Source organism: Saprolegnia diclina (genome assembly GCF_000281045.1).
Source record: "Saprolegnia diclina VS20 unplaced genomic scaffold supercont1.3, whole genome shotgun sequence".
Taxonomy (NCBI): Eukaryota; Oomycota; class Saprolegniomycetes; order Saprolegniales; family Saprolegniaceae; genus Saprolegnia; species Saprolegnia diclina.
Window position 1 is genome coordinate 1,116,134 of NW_008246070.1, and position 21,696 is coordinate 1,137,829.

Consider the following 21,696-nt stretch of genomic DNA (forward strand, 5'->3'; position numbering starts at 1 on the left):
GCTGGTCGGCGTGGCGCCGGTGCAGCTCCGAACCAAGGAGCGACGCACGTGCGTCTTTGTGCCGCCTGCAACTGCGACTGCGCTACTGCAGGCGAAGTAGAGCGCGTCGGTGGATGGTATCTCGTCAGGGGGCAGCGTTCTCAAACCAAATGATAGGTCGGTTGTCGGACCATGTGTCACACGCCTTTTTATATGGAGGCCCAATGAAATGCTCAGAGCGGAATCCCCTACGAACGATGCGCCACTTGACGGCGGCCGTCCTCGGCGCCGCCTTCGCCATGCTCGACGCCGCAAGCTGTCCCTACGAAAGCCTCCCGACGTCCATCGATGTCATCTGGACGACCGGCGCCGAGTGTGGCAGTGGCGACGGACCCTGCAAGGTCACGCGGACGTGCGCCATTCGCACCGATGGCACCGACCCAGACGCGTTCGGCGACCTCTCGCGCTTGACGACCAACAAGACCGTGTACGTGCTACATCGTGCTAGTAGTGGATGCTCATCATACGGTAGCGTGCTCGGCGATCTGCCATCACTCGACCTCTCCAAAGCCATTTTGCCGCCGACCGCCACCACCTTGTACATAACTCTGCAAGGCGCGCGTCATGGCTCACGACTGGCTGTAGGACGCTCCAAAATGTGGCCGAGTTTACGGGCCTGAACACGACAACGCTGCCGCCCAAGCTCGTCGACATGTACGCTCGCAGACCACCCACCTCGCGCGCTCAATCGACGTTAGGTACTTTGTCAACACGAGTGTCGGCGACTTTCCCGCGGGCCTCACGTGGCCAGCGTCGCTTCAGGGCCTGTACGTTCTGCGCACGTGTTGATGACCGTCGAACGCACATACTGTTTAGTTATGTCTTCAACACCAAGACGGTCGACGTCAAGCACTTGAAGCTGCCACCGACATCGACGCTCCTGTAAGTACAATCAGCGCCTTTGTCCTTGACACTCACTTAGCAACTTAGGGACTTTTGGAATGTGACCGAGATTGAAAACCTCGAGAAGCTCTATTTGCCCGACTCGATCACCGTCATGTACGCGCCTGGGGTACGAATAATGTCATAATTGTGGCTGTAGGTACTTCTCCAACTGCACCGTGCAAGTGATTCCGCCGACGCTTGTGTGGCCCAAGTCGCTCCAGAAGCTGTAGAGAATCCATGCTGTGCGCACACTCATATGTGGCGAGTTAGGACGCTCATTGACAACCAGCTTCAGGACCTTCCGCACAATTTGCCGGACGGCGTCAACTTTTTGTACGCTTGCATTTGTGTTGAACGATGATTTCAATCGTTGAAATAGGTCGATTCACCAAAACTACGTCGACAATCTCGGCATTTCGCTGCCAAAAAATCTCTCCGTGCTGTACGTTGTCGCCGTGCACCGTCGCTGGATTCATATAAAATGACAGGAAATTCCGGGACAACCGCATCAAGGAAGTCGTCAATTGGGACTTTACCAACCTCTACTACTTGTTTGTTTGCCGAGTCATTTGACATGAGGTCTTACTGTGAAATTTGTTTCTAGTCGGATGAAGCGAAACCCGGTCACGCGCATCGACAATGTGACCTTTTCGTCCAAGCTCCACTACTTGTACGAGCTAAGACTCGTCTCCAACCACTTGGTGACATTCATATTGTGTAGCGACTGCGAAGGTTGTCCGCTCAGTATCTTTAACGTCGACATGACGTCCTTTGCTGCGCTCGACGCGCTCGACCCGTGGGACCGCAACGAGTCGCGCGCGACCATCGATTTCCGCGGCTTCAACATCATCGACAACATCAATTCCGACAAAGGGGCTTGCGACAAGCTCCACGGCGACATTCGCCCCCTCTGGGCCGGCAAGTCGAACGTCACCGTCAACGTGTGCGTCATAGGGTCGCCCGTCAACTGTACATTGCCACTGTTGAAAAGACGGTTGGAGACTGATGACGCGATGTAGATACGCTCATCATTGTGGGGATTTCGATCGGCGCTGTCGTGCTCATTGCTGCCCTTACAACGTACTTTTGCATCAAGCGCCGGAACCTCCAGAAGAAGCTCGAGACGTACGTGGCCGCATCGCCCTTTGGAAGCGGCAACCAGTTTACGAACGGATCGACGCTCGATCTTGGCGGCAACTCGACGCTCGGCGGCCTTGTCCATGACCTCGGGGACCTCGAGTTTTTGCGCGTCTCGGGCGTCGAGCTCCACAAGAAGCTCGCAGAAGGCGCATACGGCGAGGTGTGGAAGGGCAGCTACAACGGCGCGATCGTCGCGGTCAAGCGCCTCCTTCCCAACAAGTCGTCGCCCAAGGACATTCTCAACTTTATCAACGAGTGCAAGCTCATGGCGCGGTATAGCTCTCGACCCGATGCGTGAGATTCTTATTGTCTTATTGTCGTAGATTCGAGTCGCCGTATGTGGTCAAGCTCTACGGTGTGAGCTGGACGCGGCCCGTGGACTTTATGGCCGTCATGGAGTTTATGGACCGAGGAGATCTCAAGGCGTACTTGGCGCACCACTCGCCAATGACCGTCTCGTGGGAGTTCAAGCACAAGGTCATGAGCCACATTCTGGAAGGACTAGTGTACTTGCACTCGATGCAAATCATCCACCGCGATCTCAAGTCCCGCAACGTCCTCCTCGACTCGAGCGACGGCGAGACGGTCAAGCTCACCGACTTTGGCGTCTCGAAAGAAGATCTGCAAGAGACGATGACGGTCGGCGTTGGCACGTACCGCTGGATGGCGCCCGAGATCCTCAAGGAAGGGCACTACAGCGTCGCCGCCGACATTTACTCGTTTGGCATTCTCCTCTCGGAGCTCGATACGCACAAGATCCCGTACGCCGAGAGCCGCCACCCGATCACGCACAAGCCGCTCGTCGACACGGCAATCATGAGCATGGTCATCAACGGGACGCTCTCGCCGTCGTTCTCAACCGACTGCCCGCAGTGGGTCCATGCGATCGCGCTGCGCTGTTTGGAGCACGACCCCGAGCTGCGTCCGTCGGCCCGCCAGCTCGTACTCGAGCTCCGGCGCCAGTCGCTCCACGCCAAGTGAGCGCGATGTATTTTTATTCACAGATCACCTAACCGCTCTAACCCTGGTCGTGCCTGTACAAGCCTCGAGTTCACTGTCTTATGCAGGTGGAGGGGAGTATAGACGTCGGGAAGGAGATATGCACCCTCCTCGTTCCCTGCAACCAACTGAAACGAGAAGCTCCAGCAAGCCTTTGCACTACGCTCGACTCGAGGTGCGCTCGTGTCCAAATGCAAGATACTACAGTATAGTTGACAGTTTCGGAGATGCAAGGGCTAGGTCAAGTAGGCGGGTAGGGTCCTATCCAAACATACGTTTCCTAGGGACAGGTTGGACAGACTACTGCCCGTCCTTGAGTCGCTTTTCGACTTCACGCAAAATCTTGACGCGATGGAGCCGGACCTCGATGCCAAGTTCTTGGAGGTCCTGGTCCGTGCTGACCTATGCACCACGTCGATTTTGACGGCCAAGTGCCAACGCGTGACGTACGGCAAGGAGCGGTCCGTCAATGCCCATTGCCTTGAGCTTCTCGGCGCACGCGTCGAGGCCGAGGTCTTTTACAAACGCAAAGACTTGCGCTTCGTTCATCGCGTCGAGCGCCGGCACCGCTGGCTCGGGCTCACGGCGCGCGAGAGCTGCGACGAGCTCGTCCCGCATTTTTTGGTCTTGCGCAACGACCTCGTGGAGCTCGTCTCGAATCTGCGGCCGCGGTCGCTTGGCCTTGCTCGCTTGGAGCCGGTACGTCGCTTCTTGGCGCGTGAGCTCGTTGCGCCGCTGGAAGATCTCGCCCGAGACTGCTCGGAGACTATTGTTGAGCGCGCCGAGGTTGTTTTGGAGCATGCGCACTTTGCTCGGGAGTGTCGTCGCCTCGAGCTTGGCCGTGATCTCGGCCATGCGCTCCGATATGCTCGCTCGGTCGTCTTCGAGCGCACGGAGCTTGGCGCGACCGTGGTCAAGATGCACCTTCATGAGCATGAGCTTGTCGTGAGGCGCGAGGTCATGCGATTCCACCGGCGGCGTCGGTGTCACTTGCCCTTTTGGCGTCCGAGGGGTGCTCTGGGGTACTGTCTTTGCCGGCGTCGCGGCCTTTGTACGCTGCTGCAAGACGCCTTCGGCCAAGAGCACTTTGGACGCGCGGCATATCCGGTCCATGTCGATCCCGCCGATTTCGCTGCCCGCGAGCCGCGCCTTGGCGAGCATCGCAGGTTCGTCGAGATCAAAGAGGCTGTCGGTGAGTGCAAACGGCGACAAGAACGGGTTGAGAGTGAGGTCGCCGTGGCAGTCGCGAAACATATCTGGGACGCTAGCAAAACTCGCCGTGTCGTCGACCATCTTGCTCAAGTAGTTGGAGTGCTTCCACAGAAAGGCCTGCCGTGGTGCGCCCTAGGATGCTCTGCAATAGAACAGGTTTTAATATCGTGCGCGTACCAAGAGCGCGCGCCACTGCCCAATGCCCTCGACGACGTCCATCGATGCGCGCCGGTACTGCAGCGTGAGGTTACCGATGACCTTCCACGGGCGCACCTTGCTGTGCGGGTCGTGGAAGTGGGGCGTCACTTGCAAGAGGGCCTCGAGGCACGTCTCGCGCTCGATGATCATGTGCACGACGCTACGCTCGAGGGCCATTTGCGCCGGATCGCCGCTCTGGCTCGCATAGATGATCGCCGTCGCCGGTCGCGCCTCGTGCATCGCGCTAAGTTTAGCTCTCGGTGTTAATACAGAGCGATCACATTAATAGATTAGCAAATTATAGTACATAGAACACACGAGGTGCCTTCTTCCATCAAAGGCTGACAACGATTCTTTTCAGAGCGTAAACTCTTGGGCTTGGCGCCGCGGAAGGTACCCCGAGACGCGCTTCCAGAGCGGTTTGACGTACTTGTGAAACGCCGTCGAGCTGCGGCGAAAGCGCGGATACCGCATCGGCGGCGCCTCGACCGGCGTCTTTAATGGCAAGAACCACGGGTCGTCGAGAAGCTCGTCGGCCGTCGGACGGCACGTCGGCTCGACCACAAGCATGCGCTCGAGGCAGCGCTGCGCGTCGGTCGAGATGACGCTCCAAAAGTACGGGTGGTACCACATCGGCGGCCGCGAGAGCGGGCACATGCCTCGGAACGTCTCACGGTCCGTGCCAAAGGGGAGGTTGCCCGTGATGAGTACAAACATGATGACGCCGATGCTCCAAATGTCGACGGGCGTCGAGTACGGCAAGCCCTTGGCAATCTCGGGGGCCGCGTACCCGGCCGTGCCGCACATATCGACGAGCGGCTTGGACGAGACTTTGGCGGCAAAGCCAAAGTCGGCCAATTTGATGTGCACGTCGCTCGCGTCGTCGACGAGGAGGACGTTCTCGGGCTTGAGGTCGCGGTGGATGACCTTGCGCGCATGGCAGTGGCGCACGGCCGTCAAGAGGTTGTAGACGAGCGCGCGCACCTTCTCCTCTGGGAACACGCCCTTCTTGTGCAGCCGGTCGTAGAGGTCGCCGCCGCGGACAAGCTCCATGACGACGTAGTACCCGTCCGACTCGACGAAAAAGTCGTGCACTGACACAATGCTGGGGTGCGCGAGGCTGCGCACGAATGCCATCTCGGCGTGCACGTCGCGGAGCTTGCACGCCTTCTTGATGCGCTTGACGGCTACGATCTCACCGGTCGCCCACGCCGTGGCCTTGTGCACGGTCGCATACGAGCCGTCGCCGAGCTGCTCGCCGAGGCTGTACGTCTCGGCAAAGCTACCGACGCGCGGTCCATTGTCGCCGTCGTCTGCTGCTGCTCGGTAGTGCATGGGTAAAGTGAACGTGCTGTATGCCCAGCGCGTCGAGATCCCCAAGCGGCCCAATCACCATGGACAGTTCAGTATCTTTGGTCCCTTCTATGCCATGATTGGTCAAAATCCGACCGAAATCGACTATGATTGGCACAAATGCGGTTCGCGCTATTGCAGTAATCTCGTGAAGCCACGTAGATCGCACCTTGCCGTTCGCTGGCGACTGCCCGAGTCAGCTGTAAGCAACCGTATAATCCCCTTCCACGCAGCTCCCTCTTGCGGCCAAAAGAACCCACGTCCAAAACGGCCCTGCTCCTTGTACTAGCGCGGACCGACCATTCTATCAGTCGGCGCGACTGACCATGCATCCAAATATAAAAAAGGCGGTCGGTGGCGAGACGCAGCACCCCGCCGACGAGGTGCTTCCACCCGTTGACGTCTCCTGCTTCAGAAGTCGTGCAACGCTGCTTCAGGAGACGAGAAACGCTACACTTCAGGAGACTGCTTCACGAGACTGGACGCCAGATACAAGCGCAAGCATCTTTGATACAAGCACCTAGTGCGTGCAGCGACACTTGCGTCGCGACACTGCTTTTGCGGCGTCTCGGGCATCGGCTCGGCGAAAGCCACGCATGTCGCATCACACTGGTCACGCAATGCGGACCCATTCCTGCAGACAGATCGAGAAATGCGCAGAGAGAGGCAGTTGGCGATCGTCGACTTGCGTTCGACCCAGAGACTGCAGCGCGGGAGAGTTCGGTTGTTACTGCGCAAGTGGCTGAACGACCACTGCCTGGCTATCAGATCGTAGCGTATCCGGACAATAAAAAAGAATGCGACGAGCTATTTTAATGGAATTTCGCAGCAATGACTATGTATGACGCTACAATCTTTTTCATTGCGTAATTTATTTCGCTGACGTAGCGTCGAAACCGGATGGCGCAGCGTGGAACTTCGAGCGTTCGAGGAACATAATCGCGAAGAAGGAGACCATGCACCACCCGCCACGACCCCGCGTCGACCGCAGCCGCAGCACGCCCGACGTCCGCTTCGTCGGCCACGTCGTCCGCGAAGCCCCGCCCTGCGTCATGCGCTCGTCGACGCTTCCGGCGATCTCCGAGCCGCTCGATCCGGTCCATGTCTTCCTCGGCGGCGTACGTAGCGACACCCAATTGGCGATGCATGACAGCCTCATGATCGTCGCCGCCTACTAGTCATGCAACCCCACGCGCTGGCGCCGCGACGTCGCGATACCGATGCTAGACGAAGCTGGCGTGTCGTACTACAACCCGCAGGTCGATGAGTGGCACGAAGGGCTCATGGACCTCGAGGCGCAAGCCAAAGAGACAGGTACGGTGCTAACCGCACCTAATGCATCAACTACTTCTTGTCTAGCCACCATGGTGTTGTTTGTCATTGACAACCTCACGCGCGCGATTGTCTCGATCAACGAGGCGGCCGAGTACATGTGCTGCGGCCGGCGGGTCGTGCTCGTCGTCCTGGACATGGAAGACGGCGTTCACATCGGCAACAAGGCGCTCACCGAGTACGAGATCGCCGACTTGAACGCAGCGCGCGCGTGCTTGCGCCAGCACGTTTCGATGTACCCGCTCGTCAAGCTCTTCAAGTCCCTTGAGGAAGCTGTGACGTACGTCATCTCGGAAGACCGCCTCGCCCCGCTCACGACCAACAAGGGCAATTCGCGCGTCCGGCCTAACCGCCTCCGGAAGCGATCGTCGCTCGTGCTGAGTCAGTGGCCCAAGAAGCCGCTGAATTCAAAGGTCTTTATGCGGTCGTGTTCGAGCAGCTCGATCATCGAGAGCGGAAGCAGCTCCGAAGACGAAGGCGACGCCGAGTCACCGCCCACCAACCCGGCGCCGGTCAAGGAGTCGAGCCAGCGCTACATCTACCTCGGCGGGAACCTCCGCCACACGTCATGGCGCGCAAGTACCGCGATCCCGATGCTGCAAAAGGCGCTCGTGCCATACTACAGTCCCAGCGGCGACTTTCTCTGGGTCGCCAACGGCATCGAACACAAGTCGGACAAGAACATGAAGCACTCGGCCGATCTCATTTTGATTGTGATCCCCAACAACTGCCGGTCGATCGCGTCGATGACCGACGCGCTCCTCCTCATCTGCAGGTATAGTTTTCCTACAAGGCAGATTCGACTTGAACGCTATGGCGTAGCGAGCGCGCGGTGTTGCTCGTGATCGAGCCCATGGTCGAAGGCACTTCGATGGAAGACGGCACGACGCCCATCGGCCGCGAGTTCCAGGACCTCCATCGCGCCCGCGCGTACCTCACCGAGACGGCCCGCCGCCACGACACCCACATCTTTGACGACGTGGCATCGGCCATCGACTTCATCCTGACCTACCACCACTAAGATCGTATTGGTCCGTCAGGGTTTAGGACTAGGTTCTTAAGTGTAGCTTGCTAAATGCACAGTATTGGTAGATACTGTACGGCTTTTCAAACGTTATCGGTCGCCTTGGAGACGTAGAATGTATCAACTGCAACGGGTTTGCGTCCGTCGAGCATCGCTCTCGCGCTGGCGGTGCAAGTACGATCTGCGACACTCGAGTCTTTTACCTTAAGCCGGGTCGCAAGATCAGGACAGCCGAAGAAAGAGCCAACGGTGAAGCACTGCCATTTCATAATTACATGAAGAAGTCGCAGCCAGCGCCGTTGCGACAAAACCAAGATCGCCATCCGCATCGATGGCTATCCTAATTAGGCCGTGAGCCCAAAATGAAACGCTTCAAATCGGATTGCACGATGGCGACGGCGCGCGTGCTGAGCTTGAACGTCTTCATGCGCCCGCCGGGGATCGCGGGTCGCGGTGGTGACCACAAGGACCTGCGCTTGCGCTTCCTCAAGCAGAAGATCGCCGACTACGACATTGTGTGTCTCCAGGAGCTCTTCGTCGGCGGCTCGGGGCGGCAACCCGACCTCGTTCGCTACGCCACGCAGTGCGGCCTGGCGCACCACGCCGGCTCGGTCTACCCATCTCTCTGGAGCCGCCAGCTTATGGACGGCGGCCTCTTGATTCTCTCCCGGTACCCGATCGTTCGCCATGACCAGTGGGTCTTTACGCAAGGGCGCGGCAGCGACGGCATCTGTGCCAAGGGCGTTGTGTACGCGCAGCTCCAAGTCGACGCTTCGTCGACGCTGCATGTCTTCACGACGCACACGCAGGCTGGCGAAGACGAAGCCGCGACTGCGATTCGCATGCACCAGCTGCGCGAACTCGCGGCCTTTGTGCATGCCACCTGCGCCTCGGTCGTGGACGACCCTATTCTCGTCGCGGGCGATTTCAACTTGGACGCACGCCACGACCCGATCTTCTCCCCGTCTTGCCATGCACCTCGCTTCCAACGATGCAAGGAAAGCGCCATGTACACGGCGCTTTGTGACATGCTCGAGCAACGCCGTTGGACGCTCGTCGACGCGCTGCCGCAGCACAGCGTCACGAACGGCAACGGCCATGGCTGCCTCCGCCATACGATGACCGATGAAGACGTGGATCGAACGGGCAAATGCATCGACTACATCTTTCTTTTGCAGTCCCCGACGTGTCCGAGGAGAGTGGCTATCGCCTCCGCGGCCGTCGACCCGTGCATGATCTCGGACTCTCAGGATGGGAGATGGCCGTTCTCCCACCTCTCAGACCACTGGGGGCTCGTGGCTACATTGCAGTTTCCCGCCTCCTCAACCCTAAACACCGCCACTGCCGTTTCGATGTCGGTGCATCAGGCGTACCCGCAGCCGCGCGCATGGCTCCTCAAGGCGGCGTCCGTGCTGCTTCTACTCGGTGGTGCCTGCCTGTGCACCGCCACTTTGGCCGCCCGACTTGCATAATCAAAACGAGTTGTGAGTCTTTGATTCATAGTACGCTACGTAAGAGCTTTTGGGACTGCGCCGGCTTGAGCTTTGTGAGCGACCGCAGCGACGGTGTACTCAACGCGCCGTTGAGGGACGTTAGCACGTCATGGCGCGTTGGTCTAGGCAGTAATCACCGTCACTTCTACAGAAGTAGAACTCGATTTGCTCGTACATGGGCGCGGTCGCACAGCGGTCCAGCGGTCGCAACCCGTCGGGGACCGGCGATAAGGCGGCCATTGACGCACTCCATATCTCCCGCGGATCAAAGCTCATGGGCGCTTCCATCGCTCGCGTTTGAAGCGAGCTCCGGCGACGTGCCGGCGTCAACGAGAGAACCGGTAAATCGTCGGCGAAGTCCCCGCCGCTCTCCGGGGGTCTAGGCACGATAAGATTCGTTTTGTCAAGTGCTCGCGTACAGAGCCGTCGTCATGGCGAGGCGGCAGCGCGTCTTCCACTTGCCACAACGTTTCTAGCAGACGTGTCGCATAGTTCTTAGCCACAGCTTCATCCAAACCTGTGCGATTTCGAGCTGCACTTTGAGCTGCCGGTTCTCTTGCTTGATCTCCTGCAGGACATTCTCGATGAATCTCTTTGATAGCAATGTACGAACCTCGATTGTCATGGTGAATTGACTGGTTGTTTCTTGTGTTTTCTCAGTCAACTCCTAATTTCACACTCTGTCGTCAAATTTCGAGATACCAAGAAGTACGAGAAGAGCTTTTGCGGCTTTCTTGTCGGCCGCAAGTTGTGCTGTCTTGAGGCTTGAAATCTTACATTTGGTGTTGGCGCTGTCGCTGTTTCGTACGCCATTGTCGTACCTCTTTGAGCCGCAACGAGCTGCCTTTTTCCAAAATTTCATTTTCAACTTTCTACAAAAAGAACATTTGAGATGACTCCGATTGCATTTGCCCAATTCAACCATTTTGTGAAATTGATCGGCTTGGGCTTTGAAGCGGAGCATGAGGTTCTCAACACCAATGCTCTGCATCTGAAGCTCGTCTTTGAGCTTGGCGTTCGCGACCAGCGCATTCTAGAAACCAACATCATTGGGTTGATGGGCAACGCTCTCGAATATCGACCTTGCTCTCCTCGGCCATCGCGTTGTAGGCCTTCTTGAGGTACTGCGCATCGAGTTCTTGGAGTGATTTCCGAAACGTCTAGCGCCATTTGTTGCCAAAACGAGCGACCACAAATCTGCAGCGTACCTGCTCGAGTGCCATCTTGTGATTGAACATGTCGAGGCGCATAGCATGAATCTCTTCTACGTGAATCTACGGGCGTGGTGCAGCGTCCTTCACAGCCAAAGGACCTTGTTTTCATCGGCGAGTTCTTGCACAAGCTCGTCGACGCGCGATCGCAACGTCGCGTTGGCCGCGTCCAGCGTGCAGCAAGCTTCCATGCGCACTTGGTAGTCACAGAGCTTAGCATTGAGCACCTACGACATACACATTTTGTTCTGCATCAAATACCTTTTCAGTTGAAAGGACCTCGATGAGGTGGTCGGTCTCTTGCTTCTGCGTCACTTCCTTGTCCTTCATGACTTGCACGATGGCCTCGTGCTTTTCGATTTCGTTGGCGAGCGCGACTTCCATCGCTTGGAGCTGCTCGTGTTTGATCTGGTTTTCGCGCGTGAGGCGGTCGATGAGCTTGGCTTCTTCGCGGAGCTGGGCCTCGGCCTCCTCAAGCCGCCGCGCCAGGTCACTCGCCGTGCACCTTTTGGCTCAGGAACCCACATTCGAATGCAATACGAGAGAGGAAGGGCAGGCAGAAAGGATATTCGCCGGCCTCGTTGCCCGCCTTCTTCTTCTTGCCTCTAGCATGCGTCCATGAGCCAGCATCCGTCGACAGCGTTGTACTTTTTAGGGGGCATGGCCAAAAATGACGCTAAAATTAACTTGCCATTATTGCCTTTCGCTATACACAACGGTTGCCAACTACTGAATCGCACAGCGCAACCACGACGACCGCGTCAAGTGGTTGGGGCTGTTCTTCTCCGGGAGGTCTTCCGCGAGGTGGTCGCGGCCCTTGCGGAAGGCCTTGACGTTGTTCACGTTGCGACTCTTGACCTTGAGCGCCGCTTCCTTGTGCGTCTGGAGGTACAACTCCAGCTCTCGGAGCGCCTTTTGCGTTTCTGTCTGGGCCTGGACGGCAAACTCGTCCGTGGAGATGAGCGTCGTGTACGTGCCCGGCGTCTACCCATGTAAACATATTGCAAAAACAACAATTAAGAACTATCGTACCTCCGAGTAGTACCAAAAGTAGAGCACCTTGTACAAGGCTTGGAGCACCGACGAGAGGAGCGCCAAGAGCACCACCACGCACGACATGCTCGTCGACGACGTGCTCTGCAGAAGCAGCATCACGCCAAACGCCTGGAGGCAGTACGCAAGGTGCTGCTGCGAACTCGGCAGCGCCAAATCCTACGGTATTCACACCCTGTTGGCACCGAATCAAATGTACTAAAACCTGCGTACCTCGAGCTCCATGCGACGAATATCGTCCAGGACGTCGTCGTCGTCGTGCTTGTCGGGGTTCGTGTCCATGGTCGTAATCGTCGCGAGCGCCGCCTCGCCGGGCGCCCACCACTGGAACCACCACACCATGATGCAGCCCATGAGCCCGAAAAAGAAGAAGTAGAGCTTCCCGAGGTGCGGGACGCCCATGACGCTCTCACTGAGCCAAAACTGAAAGAGCAAGTCGAGCGCCTACGCACAGGTGAGCGATATTTGCAGCTGGAGGTGTGCATCCTACGTAGCGCATGGCGCGGTAGATGGTCGGGAGCAGCACGAGGCCGGTCACAGGAAACGCCATCGTCGTAAACAGCGACGCGCTTTGGAGAAAGCTGCCGCCGGGCAGCAAGCGCGCAGTGTTTTGCGCCTGCTTGTACATTTGGTACAAGAGGAGCGCAATCGAGCACACAATGCCAATGGCCGCGCCCAGCGCGTAGTGGAAGACGCGGTACGTCGCCAGCGTCTCGGACGAAAAGTAGACAAGGAGCCCGAGCAGCAGGTTCTGCGCAAACGCCAAGTCGACATCTACACAGCAAATATATGCCTCTAGTCGATAGGACCGATGAGGGAGGTGTGCGTACAGGCCTTGGTCTCGAGCGTAAACTTGACTTGGGCGTTGGCGAGCAGGATACCCGACGTCGGGCCGTGCACCGTGATGCAAGGAAACTCATACGGACTCTTCTTGATAAAGCATTCGTCGGTCGAGCTGTCGCAGGGCAGCTCACAGCCGCCACGACAGCCCTCGCAGTACGACGCTACAGCGTGTATCAGCACAGTGTTTGGCAGAAGAACGCCAAACGTACCGATATATTGGCCGAACAGGTTCAGGATGTACTGCAGCTTTTCCGAAACGTGTTCTTGCAAATACGGTGTAAGGTCGAGGTTTTCGTAAATTTGGCACGGCGTCGAGATGGGACTGCAAGACGATTGGGACGGGGATCACCATGGCGTGGGGTAGTACCTCGTGTACGACAGTTGAAGCTGGTCGCGCGCTTTACTCGTGAGCTTGATGCGCAGGTCGCTCCATGTCCAGAGGAACGAACGGATCGGCGGCACGAGTTCCTACATGGCTGCATTCGCGGATCGCGCAAGAGTAGCATTAGCATACCTGGAGCTGCGTGATGTAGGCAGCGGCCATATCAGCAACGATGCGCGCTTCTTCGTATTGTCCAAGCCACTGGACAACGTATGGCTGCGACGGGCTAGGGACGTGTAAAGAAAGGCTTGGTGAGGCAGCATTATGGACCTCGTCAATGGCTCCATGCGGAAGCTCAGCGTCGCGTTCGGGTAGAAGCAATACGTCTTCTTCTCGCCATACTTGGTAAACTGGTAGCGGTAGACGTCGCCGTCGTCAAACCACGTCACGTTCGTGTTGGACGGCGAAGCCTCGGCCGCGCCCATCCAGTCTTCTTCCCACGAAGCATCTACACGCAAGAGGAGTTTGCATGAGCCTCGCCGGGAAAGGAGCATGTACATGTCGGAGCGACGGCGCTGTAGTACGTCAAGCCGGCAGAGGCCATGACGAGAAGCGGCAAGAGCGCTTGGGTCAGCATTGGACTTCTTGCGCTCGCGCTGCTTGAGCAAAATGTGAATTTTGAATTCGCCCAACCAAGTGGTTTAAAATACGGCTCGACCATTGGTTGAAATAGGATCCTTTTCCGCAGGCTTTCGACCAATGAATAGAGGCGATCGGCACAGGCGGTTGGGCAGGCCGCATCTTTGCGATCTTCCAGCGCCCCTTCTCACGCGTCCAAAGCTGTCATCGTTGTGCAAGAACCAGTCGTGCGAGGTACTTGTACGCTGCAGGAGCAATGGTAGAGTGACGTGTGGCAACTGTTCGACCTGCTACGGGACAGAACCTAGCGGCAAATGAATTGCGTGCGTCCTACCAGCAGTCATTTGAGGTGAACCATGAAGGCGACGACAACGTTGCAATAATGTTTGCCAGGGCTTTTCCACAAATCACCTCGCTCTCACGTCTCGTGTGTCCAGGTGTGAGTCTGGGTGTGAGTTGTATTTGATAGTGCAACTCTGGCAGCAGCTCGGTTAACGTGCAAGTAAACAGCGAATTGCTTGTCGACCTTACTAGGAGTACAAAAGACAATATTGTCATTCGCGTTACGAGTTGTACATTTCTACACGAGGACACGACCATACTCGGCATGGGTTCTCTTGTACAATTGGCAGAGCCGAACAAGTTGTTTACCTGGTGGCGCGAGTTTGGGCATTGCAATGGTTTCAGCCGAAAGAAGCGTCTCGACGATATTTACGCTGTGTGCGATATCATTCGAGTCCTGCTGAAGTACCGAGCCAGCATGGCGGAGGGTGTGATTGGTTGCCAGAAAGCACGTCATCGCCTTCTCAAGCTTGGCCACGATCGCCACGCACTCGCTGGACGAGTGGAAACCTCTGGTGTGAAAAGCCTCGAGGATTTTAAGGCGGAACCTCAAGAGGCCCCCGATGGCGCTGTTGAAGGCCTGCCGTTCGGACTCGATGTTGCAAATGACAGCCTTAACCATCGCTAGTGCATCTTCAAGAGGCGGGGTTGTTAACGCTAGCAACCGACCTTTATCGGCCTCTGTTTTGGCCGTGAGGAAGCCACCGAGGGATTTGATGACGTCGTCACACCATGCCGACGATAACGAGGTCAGACTTCGGTGAGTCTCCAGTCCGCGCAGTGTGGATTCGTAAATCTCGTCGAGGTGCTTGCGCGCTGGCAAGGCAAGGTGCTTTTTGTCTTCGAGGAGTGCGAGCATGCATTCTCTGCAGCCGCTCCAGCCGGCCGACCACGCGACGTCATCATGAAATCGGATGCGGCGTCGACGGCACTGGCTTGGCGTCGGAGGCACTCATGGCAAATTCAAAAGTGATCATCGATGCATCCGACTGCTTCCGTTGCATAAATTATCAACTTGATAATGTTGTTCTATCAAGTGCTTTATACAAGTTTGGACCAATCGCAAGTGCCTTCACAACGCCCCCGCACTCCAAGCAATAAGATTCCTACACAGCACCACAAAATACCTCAGTGCGTCTTGACCTTCGCAAACGACCTTGGACGGCTACACACCAAACATAATCATCCTCGTTGGCGCCGACCAATATACATGATACTAGAGATATCTTCTTGAGCTGTTTTCAGAGTGAAAGTGTCCTTTCCAACGGACGTACTGTCCGTTGGAAGGAACGTCTATTAAAATATTAGTCACTGCGTAGGCAGTGGGCGTCTATAGGAGGCTAAGCTACTTGCAGAGAACCGCCGAGACGAGCATGCGAAACGGGTTGGACGCATCCGAGTCGGACGTGTCCTCGCCCGAGTCTTCGTCTTCAGTCGCGGCGATGCCTTGGGCGACCGACTCCTTGAGCACAGTCTCTTGCAGTCGCTGCCACGAGTAGCCGCTCGGGCGGCGGCTCTCGGCAGCGGCTTCATCTTTCTGGTTGCGGCTCGGCGAGTCGGCCTTGACGGGCTCTTCGGTTGCGCGAATTTCTTCGGCTTTCATATCGACGTCATCTTCGTCGTCCATGTCGTCGTACGCCTCGACCGAGATCTTGCCGACAACGACACGGTCCCCGAGGCGTGCGTCGCCGTTGCGACCGCCGTGGGCAAAGCAGAAGCCGCCCTTGCGCGCCGTCGTCGAGCAACCAGGTACGATGCAGCGCTTCCCGCCGCCGTGCGCGATGCACTTGCCGCGGCTCACGGCGCTGTTACCGCAGCCGTCCGAGTTGCACTTGCGACCGCCGCCATGGGCCTTGCAGAGACCCATGCGTTGCGCGCTGCTGCGACACGACTCGACCATGCAGCGCTTACCACCGCCGTGCGCAATGCAGAGACCGCCCGTTTTGGCGCTGCTCTTACAATCGGCAATACTGCAGCGCTTGCCACCGCCATGCGCGCGGCAGAGCTCGCCCGAGACCGCCGAGCTCTTGCAGCCGTCAACCTTGCAGCGATGGCCGCCGCCGTGCGCGATACAGTACCCGCCTTTCTTGGCGCTGGAGCTGCACCCGCCCATTTGACACCGACCACCGCCGCCGTGGACGTAGCAGAGGCCTCGGCTCTGAGCGCTGCTCATGCACCCGTCCATTTTGCAGCGACGGCCGCCGCCATGAGCGCGGCACAGCCCCGCCGACGCGACGTGCTTGTTGCAGCCGTCGGCTTTGCACTTGCGACCGCCGCCATGCAAGACGCAGAGGCCTCTTGAGACGGCACTCGACGCGCATTGATCGTACCGGCAGCGACGACCGCCGCCGTGCGCCACACACTTGCCACCCGAGACGACATGCTTGGTGCAGCCGTCGTGGCGGCAGCGCGTGCCGCCACCGTGGGCGGGGCAGAGGCCGCGGGACCGCGCGCTGTTCTCACATCCGGCAAACTTGCATTTCTTGCCGCCGCCGTGCGTAATGCAAAAGCCACCGCCGACCGCGCTGCTTTGGCAGTCGGCGGCTTGGCAGCGCCGACCACCGCCATGCGCGATGCAGAGGCCGCCGCGCTTGGCGCCCCGCGGGCAGTCGTCGACCGAGCACTTCTTGGCGCTGTTGAGCGTCAAGTTGCCAAACGAGTCGACTTCGGGCTCGACGTCTTCGTCGACCTCCGAGTCGGAGCTGTAGTAGTCGACGTCGATCATCTCGTCGTCCTCGTCGTCATAGTCGTCATGAGTCTCGTCGTGCATGACGACGTCCTTCGTCGGCGACGGCAGCTGGTTGTTGCTGCTGCTCTCGGCCATGACCGCGGATATCTGAAAATGAATGTCGACCTCCGCCGCAGCGCGCCGCAGCGTTCGTTGGCGAAACCCCCGAAACAACCGATTGGCGCGACAATTAAATTCTATACAAACGCCAAGCTATTGCATCAAATAAAATGCTGTGCTTGTGGGTTTCGATATCTTCTGAAAGGCCACGCCCAAGCGGCGTCCCATACAAACATCCTGTGTAAAAGGAGGGGTGAGTGCTATACGTGGCGTTTCGGCGCCGAATAACAAGAAAGGACGGACCAATCAATGGCGTTGGAACCGAAGATGGATCGCCACCGGATCGAACGTCCCGCGCGCTATCTTTCGATTCTTTGACCTTGATTGTACGGCTGCATACAAACAAGAAGACGTACACCGTGCATGAGTCTGCATTCGTACAAGGTACATTACCGCGGCGGCACGGCAGGAGGCAAAACGCGCGCGTCGAGTACCTCGCGACTAACTAGGCAAACGCCTTGGACCACATCTTCTTCTCCTTGTCGGCTTGCTTCTTCATGTAGGCCTTGAGGCGGTCGTGGCAAATCACAATCGCACGGTCGTCCGGCGTCAACCGGTGCGCTTCCTATGCAAACGTGTCATGAGGCTGTAGACGAAGTGTGCGATCGAACCGTAATGTCGGTGTGGGCCTTCTCGTAGTCCTTGAGCTTCTCGTACGCGATCGCGCGACGGTAGAGTGCCTTGGTGTTGGTCGCATCCAAATCGAGCGCGTCCTTGCAGTTGGACACAGCCTTCTGGTACGCCTCGAGCTTGAGGTAGCACTGCGCCAAGTTGAGGTACAAGCTCAGCTTGACGGCCTTGACTTCGGCCGCATCTTCCGGGCGCAAGTCGAAAAACTTGGACGCGTGCGTCAACGCCTATTCGAGGAGACCATATAGCATGTGATAAGGCACGCTAGGTACCTTGACGTAGCGGGCCGCGGCGTGCTGCACGTTGCCGCCGCGGAAGAGCTCGTTGCCTTCATCCTACGCCCGGATTCAAAGATTGACTCCAACTGGCGACAACTGTACCTTGTTCTTCATCACGAGGCGCATGCGGTCCGGCGTCTTGAGCTACAGAGACTATGTCGTCACAGTGACGTGGCTTGCCACGACATCGCACCTTGCGAAAGTCATGGTCGTCGTCGTCCTTGGTCTCGAGTGCTGCCTTGGCCGACTCGGCCTCCAAGTGCGCCTCAAGCGCAGCGTCTTCCTTGGCAACCGCTGCAAAGTAGGCACTGCACGAGTTCGTAATGTCCTAACAATGACTATGAGACATGTGATCCCGTCGTCAGCGACTGTACGGTCTTGAGCTGCGCGACGCGCTGCGTGGCGACTTCCAGCGTCGCGACCTCGGCTTCTTCCGAGTAGAACCAGTCCTCGGCCGCATCCAAGAACGGGTTGAGGACGTTGTAGTCGATGAGGTTGCCATGCTTCTGGTTCGCCTTGCCGCGCATCTCGTACACGAACGTCTCGATCTCGTTGCGCTTGTTCGCAAGGAGGTAGTTGGCCTCGTCCTGCGCCTGCATCGCCGTCTCAAGCGCGATCCATTCGGGCGACACGTCCACATCCTGCGTCGCCAAGAGGTCCTCGGCCGACGCCGCGCCGACCGCAACCGCAGTCGCGCTGTCGAGCATACGGCCCAAGGGCACACTGTCACCGACGACCTTGGTGATCGCAGCCTGGAGGAGCGGTTTGCGAGTGCCGCCACCGACAATCTCGACCGAAACCAAGTCGCTGCCCGCGACGTTTGCCGACGTCAAGAGGCCCACGAGCAGCTGCTCGAGCGCAGCCGCATGCGCGGCGTTGAGCGCGTCAAACTCGGTCTTGGTGAGCGTAAGCGTGAGGTCGCAGTCATTGCCGAGGTTCTCGACTTGGACGATGGCTTCCGGGATCGTCGAGAGGAGCTTCTTGAGCTGCTCGCAGGCCGCGAGAAGCCGGCGACCCTGGCGCGAGTGGCCCTGGATGTCAAGGCCGTGAGACGCCTTGAGCTTGGCCTGGAAGTGATGGAAAATCGACTTGTCAAAGTTGCTAGAACACTTGTCGTGAGAGATATGGACGCGGCAGTGCGATGATATGGTACACTGAGCCGAGATCGCCCTTGTACGCGTGAGCCAGCACCGTTTCACCCGTCGCTACTCGTCAGTGATGACACCAATGTGACAAGAAGAGGCTACCGTTGAGGCGCACCACCGCTGCGTTCGTCGTCGAGTGGCCGACATCAACAATCATGATGGTCTTGGTCTCGGTCTCGTCCTTGATGGGGTGCTTGCGATGGAAGCAGCGTGCAAGAGCTACAGACACGGGCTAAGATCACCAGAGATTGCATTGACGAGCCGAACCAGCATCGCGGCCAACGACACCAGCCGCCCCAAAGCCTGCAATCTTGGCCGCCTGGAGAACTGCGCGCTTCTCCGCGTCGCCCCACCCGCTCGGGACCGCAATACCGACGAGGATGTTCTCGAGCGGCGTGGTCTGGACGTTGCTGCCGATCTTGCCAAAGACCATAGCCAGCAGCTGCACCGGCGTGAAGAGCTTCTCGCCGTTGTTGTACTGGACCTGCGCCGCAGCCTCGCCGGACGCCGTCTGGACGTATGCGGCGCGCGGACACGGAAACGCGGCCATCTGCGCAAGAACTTCTTGGTGCGACTTGCCAAGGAACATATTGATGTGGTCGACAGTATTGGCCGGGTTCGTGCTCGACGACAAGACGGCGGCTTCGCCAAGCAAGCGCTCCTTGTCCTTGAAGGCCACGAGCGTCGCCGTGGTCATACCACCAAGCTCATTGAGAACAATTTCGCCCGACGGGCGCGCGACGACGCAGCGCTGGGACCCCTATAGAGTACAGTAGAGGTTACACGAATGCTCGATGATTATGGAAGCCAGGACGCACGAGGTCGATGCCAATGTACTCCATCGTGCTACGCTGACGTGCTGGAATGAGACCGACCAATGACACATGGTATCCGGACACAGCAGTAGCGACACATGTATTCTAATCGCACACCACATTTGCGGATGCCCACCAGGTGAGCATGCCAGCTTATGCCTGCTTAGAGTTCTGAGCACTTATTGGGATAAGAAATACTGCAAAAAAGCGGCTCGAGGTGCTAGCCACACGTATCGGGATAGAAAGAGAAGCCGATAGAGCTGGGTTGCAGGGATATCGACGAGATCCCGCAAGGCACGTGGAATGCCGCATCATGGAGCGTCTTCGGCTGCCTTCCAGAACGTCAAGTTGGGTGTTTCAAGCGTCCGGATACCCCCGGCCACACCATCGAAACAAGTTTGCTCTTTGTTAACGACGGACATGGTGCTATTTTATCAGTCTTCTCTCCACCAATTTTCCCGTTAAGTTGAATACTTGAGAGTGTAAACTTAAGTGGATGAGCACACATTCTTGTGAAGGGCGTGAATGATGGTAGTAAGAAACCCAACTGCCCGCGCATCGGCGCGGCTGATTACCCAAGGCGCACCATGGACGAGACCCTCGTGTGCTCTGTGGAAGAGGCTCTGTGCGACGGTCTTGTCGCTGCGAAGATTGACGGGGCCATGGTCGACTACGTCGTCGAGCTCGTGCTGGCGGCCTGGGACGACGCCTACACGACCACGATGGCCAAGCCACGCAAGAAGAAGGCGGTGCCGCTGGAGCCTGATGCAGTGCGAGCGCAGTGTCTAGCCTCCGCTCTTGAAGAAACGCTCTTGGACGCACAGCCAACTCTGCAGCTGGACCCAGCCGCAGACATTCGGTCGCTCATCTCGGATACCCAGGCGCTTCTGCACGATGTGCTGTACCCACCGGCGCCGGCGCCAACGACGTCGCCGTTTGTCGTGGGTGGCACTTGCTTGGCCATTCTGGAGGAAGACGACGAGTGGCACGAGGCAGAGATCACGTCGGTTGAGGACTTGGTGGCACAACGTATCCAAGTCAACTTTGTCGAGTTTGACAAGCGCCAGGACGTCCCCATCTCGCTTATCGTGCTGCCCGACGACATTGCAGACAGCGAGGACGATGTCGTGACCGGCTGCGAGCTTTGCGAGCGAGCCATGAACCTCACGGCGCACCACCTCGTGCCACGGCAGTGCCACGCCAAGTTTCTCCAGCGTGGGTTCAGCCGTGAGTACCTCAACCGGACGATTCTGATTTGCCGGCAATGCCACTCCAAGATCCACGCAACAGAAGACAACAAGGTGCTCGCAAGCGAGTTTAACACGCTGGAGAAGCTCTTGGCGCACGAAGCGATTGCACGCTACGTCCAGTACGCAAGGAAGCAAAAGACGCGCGTGCGTCCGCGGGGCCAGAAACAAGGCTGAGTTGCAGCATAGACACTCCACCACACAACAAACTGGATCCGAAAACGGATCGCCGCCAAGCTGAACTAACCCGCAATTTAATACTTACACCTAGCCGCAACGCGACTGGCTACAGCGATCAACTGGCGATGGACACCACCCATTAGACGACGCATGCGCGCTGGCAGACACGACGGCTGCGGCACCCTCGTCAAGGACTCGGGCCTGGTCGTTTTGGAGGAAAACCTCGCTGTCGGTCGCTGAGCTTCTCACAAGGAGCGAAGAAGCAACCGGTGGTTTGCATGGAACCACGATGCGCAGCTACTCCGTACCGTAGATGCTACTCGGTGTGGGACGACGGCCATTGCTTGAGATTTTTCGAACAGTCCCGGAATTCCCACGTGCCATTTTGGGGTACGTCGTCGCCAAAGGCGGTCGTCCCGCCGACTGTCCTTGCTGACAGGCATGTCTCTTCGCCTGATAACGCGGGGT

At 57.9% G+C, this 21,696-nt stretch overlaps 9 protein-coding genes across 10 annotated transcripts; 4 read left to right on the plus strand and 5 right to left on the minus strand.

Annotated features, from left to right (window-relative positions):
• Positions 1-236: 236 nt before the first annotated feature.
• SDRG_01554 (TKL protein kinase) lies at positions 237-3,113 on the plus strand (the record flags this gene model as incomplete). The annotated part of the gene is made up of 14 exons (XM_008607086.1): positions 237-466; positions 512-577; positions 625-693; positions 738-806; positions 856-921; positions 970-1,038; positions 1,082-1,150; positions 1,195-1,257; positions 1,304-1,366; positions 1,413-1,475; positions 1,529-1,594; positions 1,646-1,893; positions 1,944-2,337; positions 2,388-3,113. The coding sequence occupies 14 exons, from the start codon at positions 237-239 to the stop codon at positions 3,043-3,045; spliced, it is 2,193 nt and encodes a 730-aa protein (XP_008605308.1). The 3' UTR covers positions 3,046-3,113.
• A 130-nt stretch (positions 3,114-3,243) lies between these two features.
• SDRG_01555 (hypothetical protein) lies at positions 3,244-4,733 on the minus strand. Its single transcript, XM_008607087.1, has 3 exons — positions 4,453-4,733; positions 3,514-4,407; positions 3,244-3,465 (listed from the first exon to the last, which is right to left on the minus strand). The coding sequence occupies exons 1-3, from the start codon at positions 4,711-4,713 to the stop codon at positions 3,364-3,366; spliced, it is 1,257 nt and encodes a 418-aa protein (XP_008605309.1). The 5' UTR covers positions 4,714-4,733; the 3' UTR covers positions 3,244-3,363.
• Positions 4,734-4,740: 7 nt separating this feature from the next.
• Positions 4,741-5,847, minus strand: SDRG_01556 (CAMK/CAMK1 protein kinase). Its single transcript, XM_008607088.1, has one exon. The coding sequence runs from the start codon at positions 5,806-5,808 to the stop codon at positions 4,831-4,833; it is 978 nt and encodes a 325-aa protein (XP_008605310.1). The 5' UTR covers positions 5,809-5,847; the 3' UTR covers positions 4,741-4,830.
• An 891-nt stretch (positions 5,848-6,738) lies between these two features.
• Positions 6,739-8,283, plus strand: SDRG_01557. 2 transcript variants are annotated; one of them, XM_008607090.1, is made up of 4 exons: positions 6,739-6,944; positions 7,005-7,140; positions 7,186-7,933; positions 7,981-8,283. In XM_008607090.1, exons 1-4 carry the CDS (start codon positions 6,783-6,785, stop codon positions 8,177-8,179), a joined length of 1,245 nt encoding a protein of 414 aa, XP_008605312.1. In that variant the 5' UTR covers positions 6,739-6,782; the 3' UTR covers positions 8,180-8,283. The 2 variants fall into 2 exon arrangements, with proteins under 2 accessions (XP_008605312.1, XP_008605311.1); XM_008607089.1 differs by having other exon boundaries at positions 7,005-7,933.
• Positions 8,284-8,558: 275 nt separating this feature from the next.
• Positions 8,559-9,715, plus strand: SDRG_01558 (hypothetical protein). Its single transcript, XM_008607091.1, has one exon. The coding sequence runs from the start codon at positions 8,572-8,574 to the stop codon at positions 9,652-9,654; it is 1,083 nt and encodes a 360-aa protein (XP_008605313.1). The 5' UTR covers positions 8,559-8,571; the 3' UTR covers positions 9,655-9,715.
• SDRG_01559 (hypothetical protein) lies at positions 9,680-13,741 on the minus strand (the record flags this gene model as incomplete). Its single annotated transcript, XM_008607092.1, has 23 exons — positions 9,680-9,797; positions 9,851-10,054; positions 10,095-10,147; positions 10,193-10,243; positions 10,289-10,342; positions 10,388-10,447; positions 10,497-10,547; positions 10,598-10,708; positions 10,758-10,835; positions 10,884-10,949; positions 10,988-11,113; positions 11,166-11,357; positions 11,392-11,491; positions 11,617-11,870; positions 11,919-12,098; positions 12,153-12,383; positions 12,430-12,713; positions 12,770-12,943; positions 12,992-13,104; positions 13,150-13,250; positions 13,297-13,390; positions 13,435-13,612; positions 13,663-13,741. 23 exons carry the CDS (start codon positions 13,739-13,741, stop codon positions 9,680-9,682), a joined length of 2,952 nt encoding a protein of 983 aa, XP_008605314.1.
• A 1,582-nt stretch (positions 13,742-15,323) lies between these two features.
• Positions 15,324-16,950, minus strand: SDRG_01560 (hypothetical protein). The gene has a single exon (XM_008607093.1). The coding sequence runs from the start codon at positions 16,907-16,909 to the stop codon at positions 15,431-15,433; it is 1,479 nt and encodes a 492-aa protein (XP_008605315.1). The 5' UTR covers positions 16,910-16,950; the 3' UTR covers positions 15,324-15,430.
• A 389-nt stretch (positions 16,951-17,339) lies between these two features.
• Positions 17,340-19,828, minus strand: SDRG_01561 (hypothetical protein; the record flags this gene model as incomplete). The annotated part of the gene is made up of 10 exons (XM_008607094.1): positions 17,340-17,498; positions 17,545-17,790; positions 17,836-17,898; positions 17,944-17,985; positions 18,035-18,169; positions 18,216-18,942; positions 18,995-19,046; positions 19,089-19,205; positions 19,254-19,746; positions 19,805-19,828. The coding sequence occupies 10 exons, from the start codon at positions 19,826-19,828 to the stop codon at positions 17,379-17,381; spliced, it is 2,019 nt and encodes a 672-aa protein (XP_008605316.1). The 3' UTR covers positions 17,340-17,378.
• Positions 19,829-20,349: 521 nt separating this feature from the next.
• Positions 20,350-21,347, plus strand: SDRG_01562 (hypothetical protein). Its single transcript, XM_008607095.1, has one exon. It carries the CDS (start codon positions 20,389-20,391, stop codon positions 21,223-21,225), a length of 837 nt encoding a protein of 278 aa, XP_008605317.1. The 5' UTR covers positions 20,350-20,388; the 3' UTR covers positions 21,226-21,347.
• The last annotated feature ends 349 nt before the right edge of the window (positions 21,348-21,696 follow it).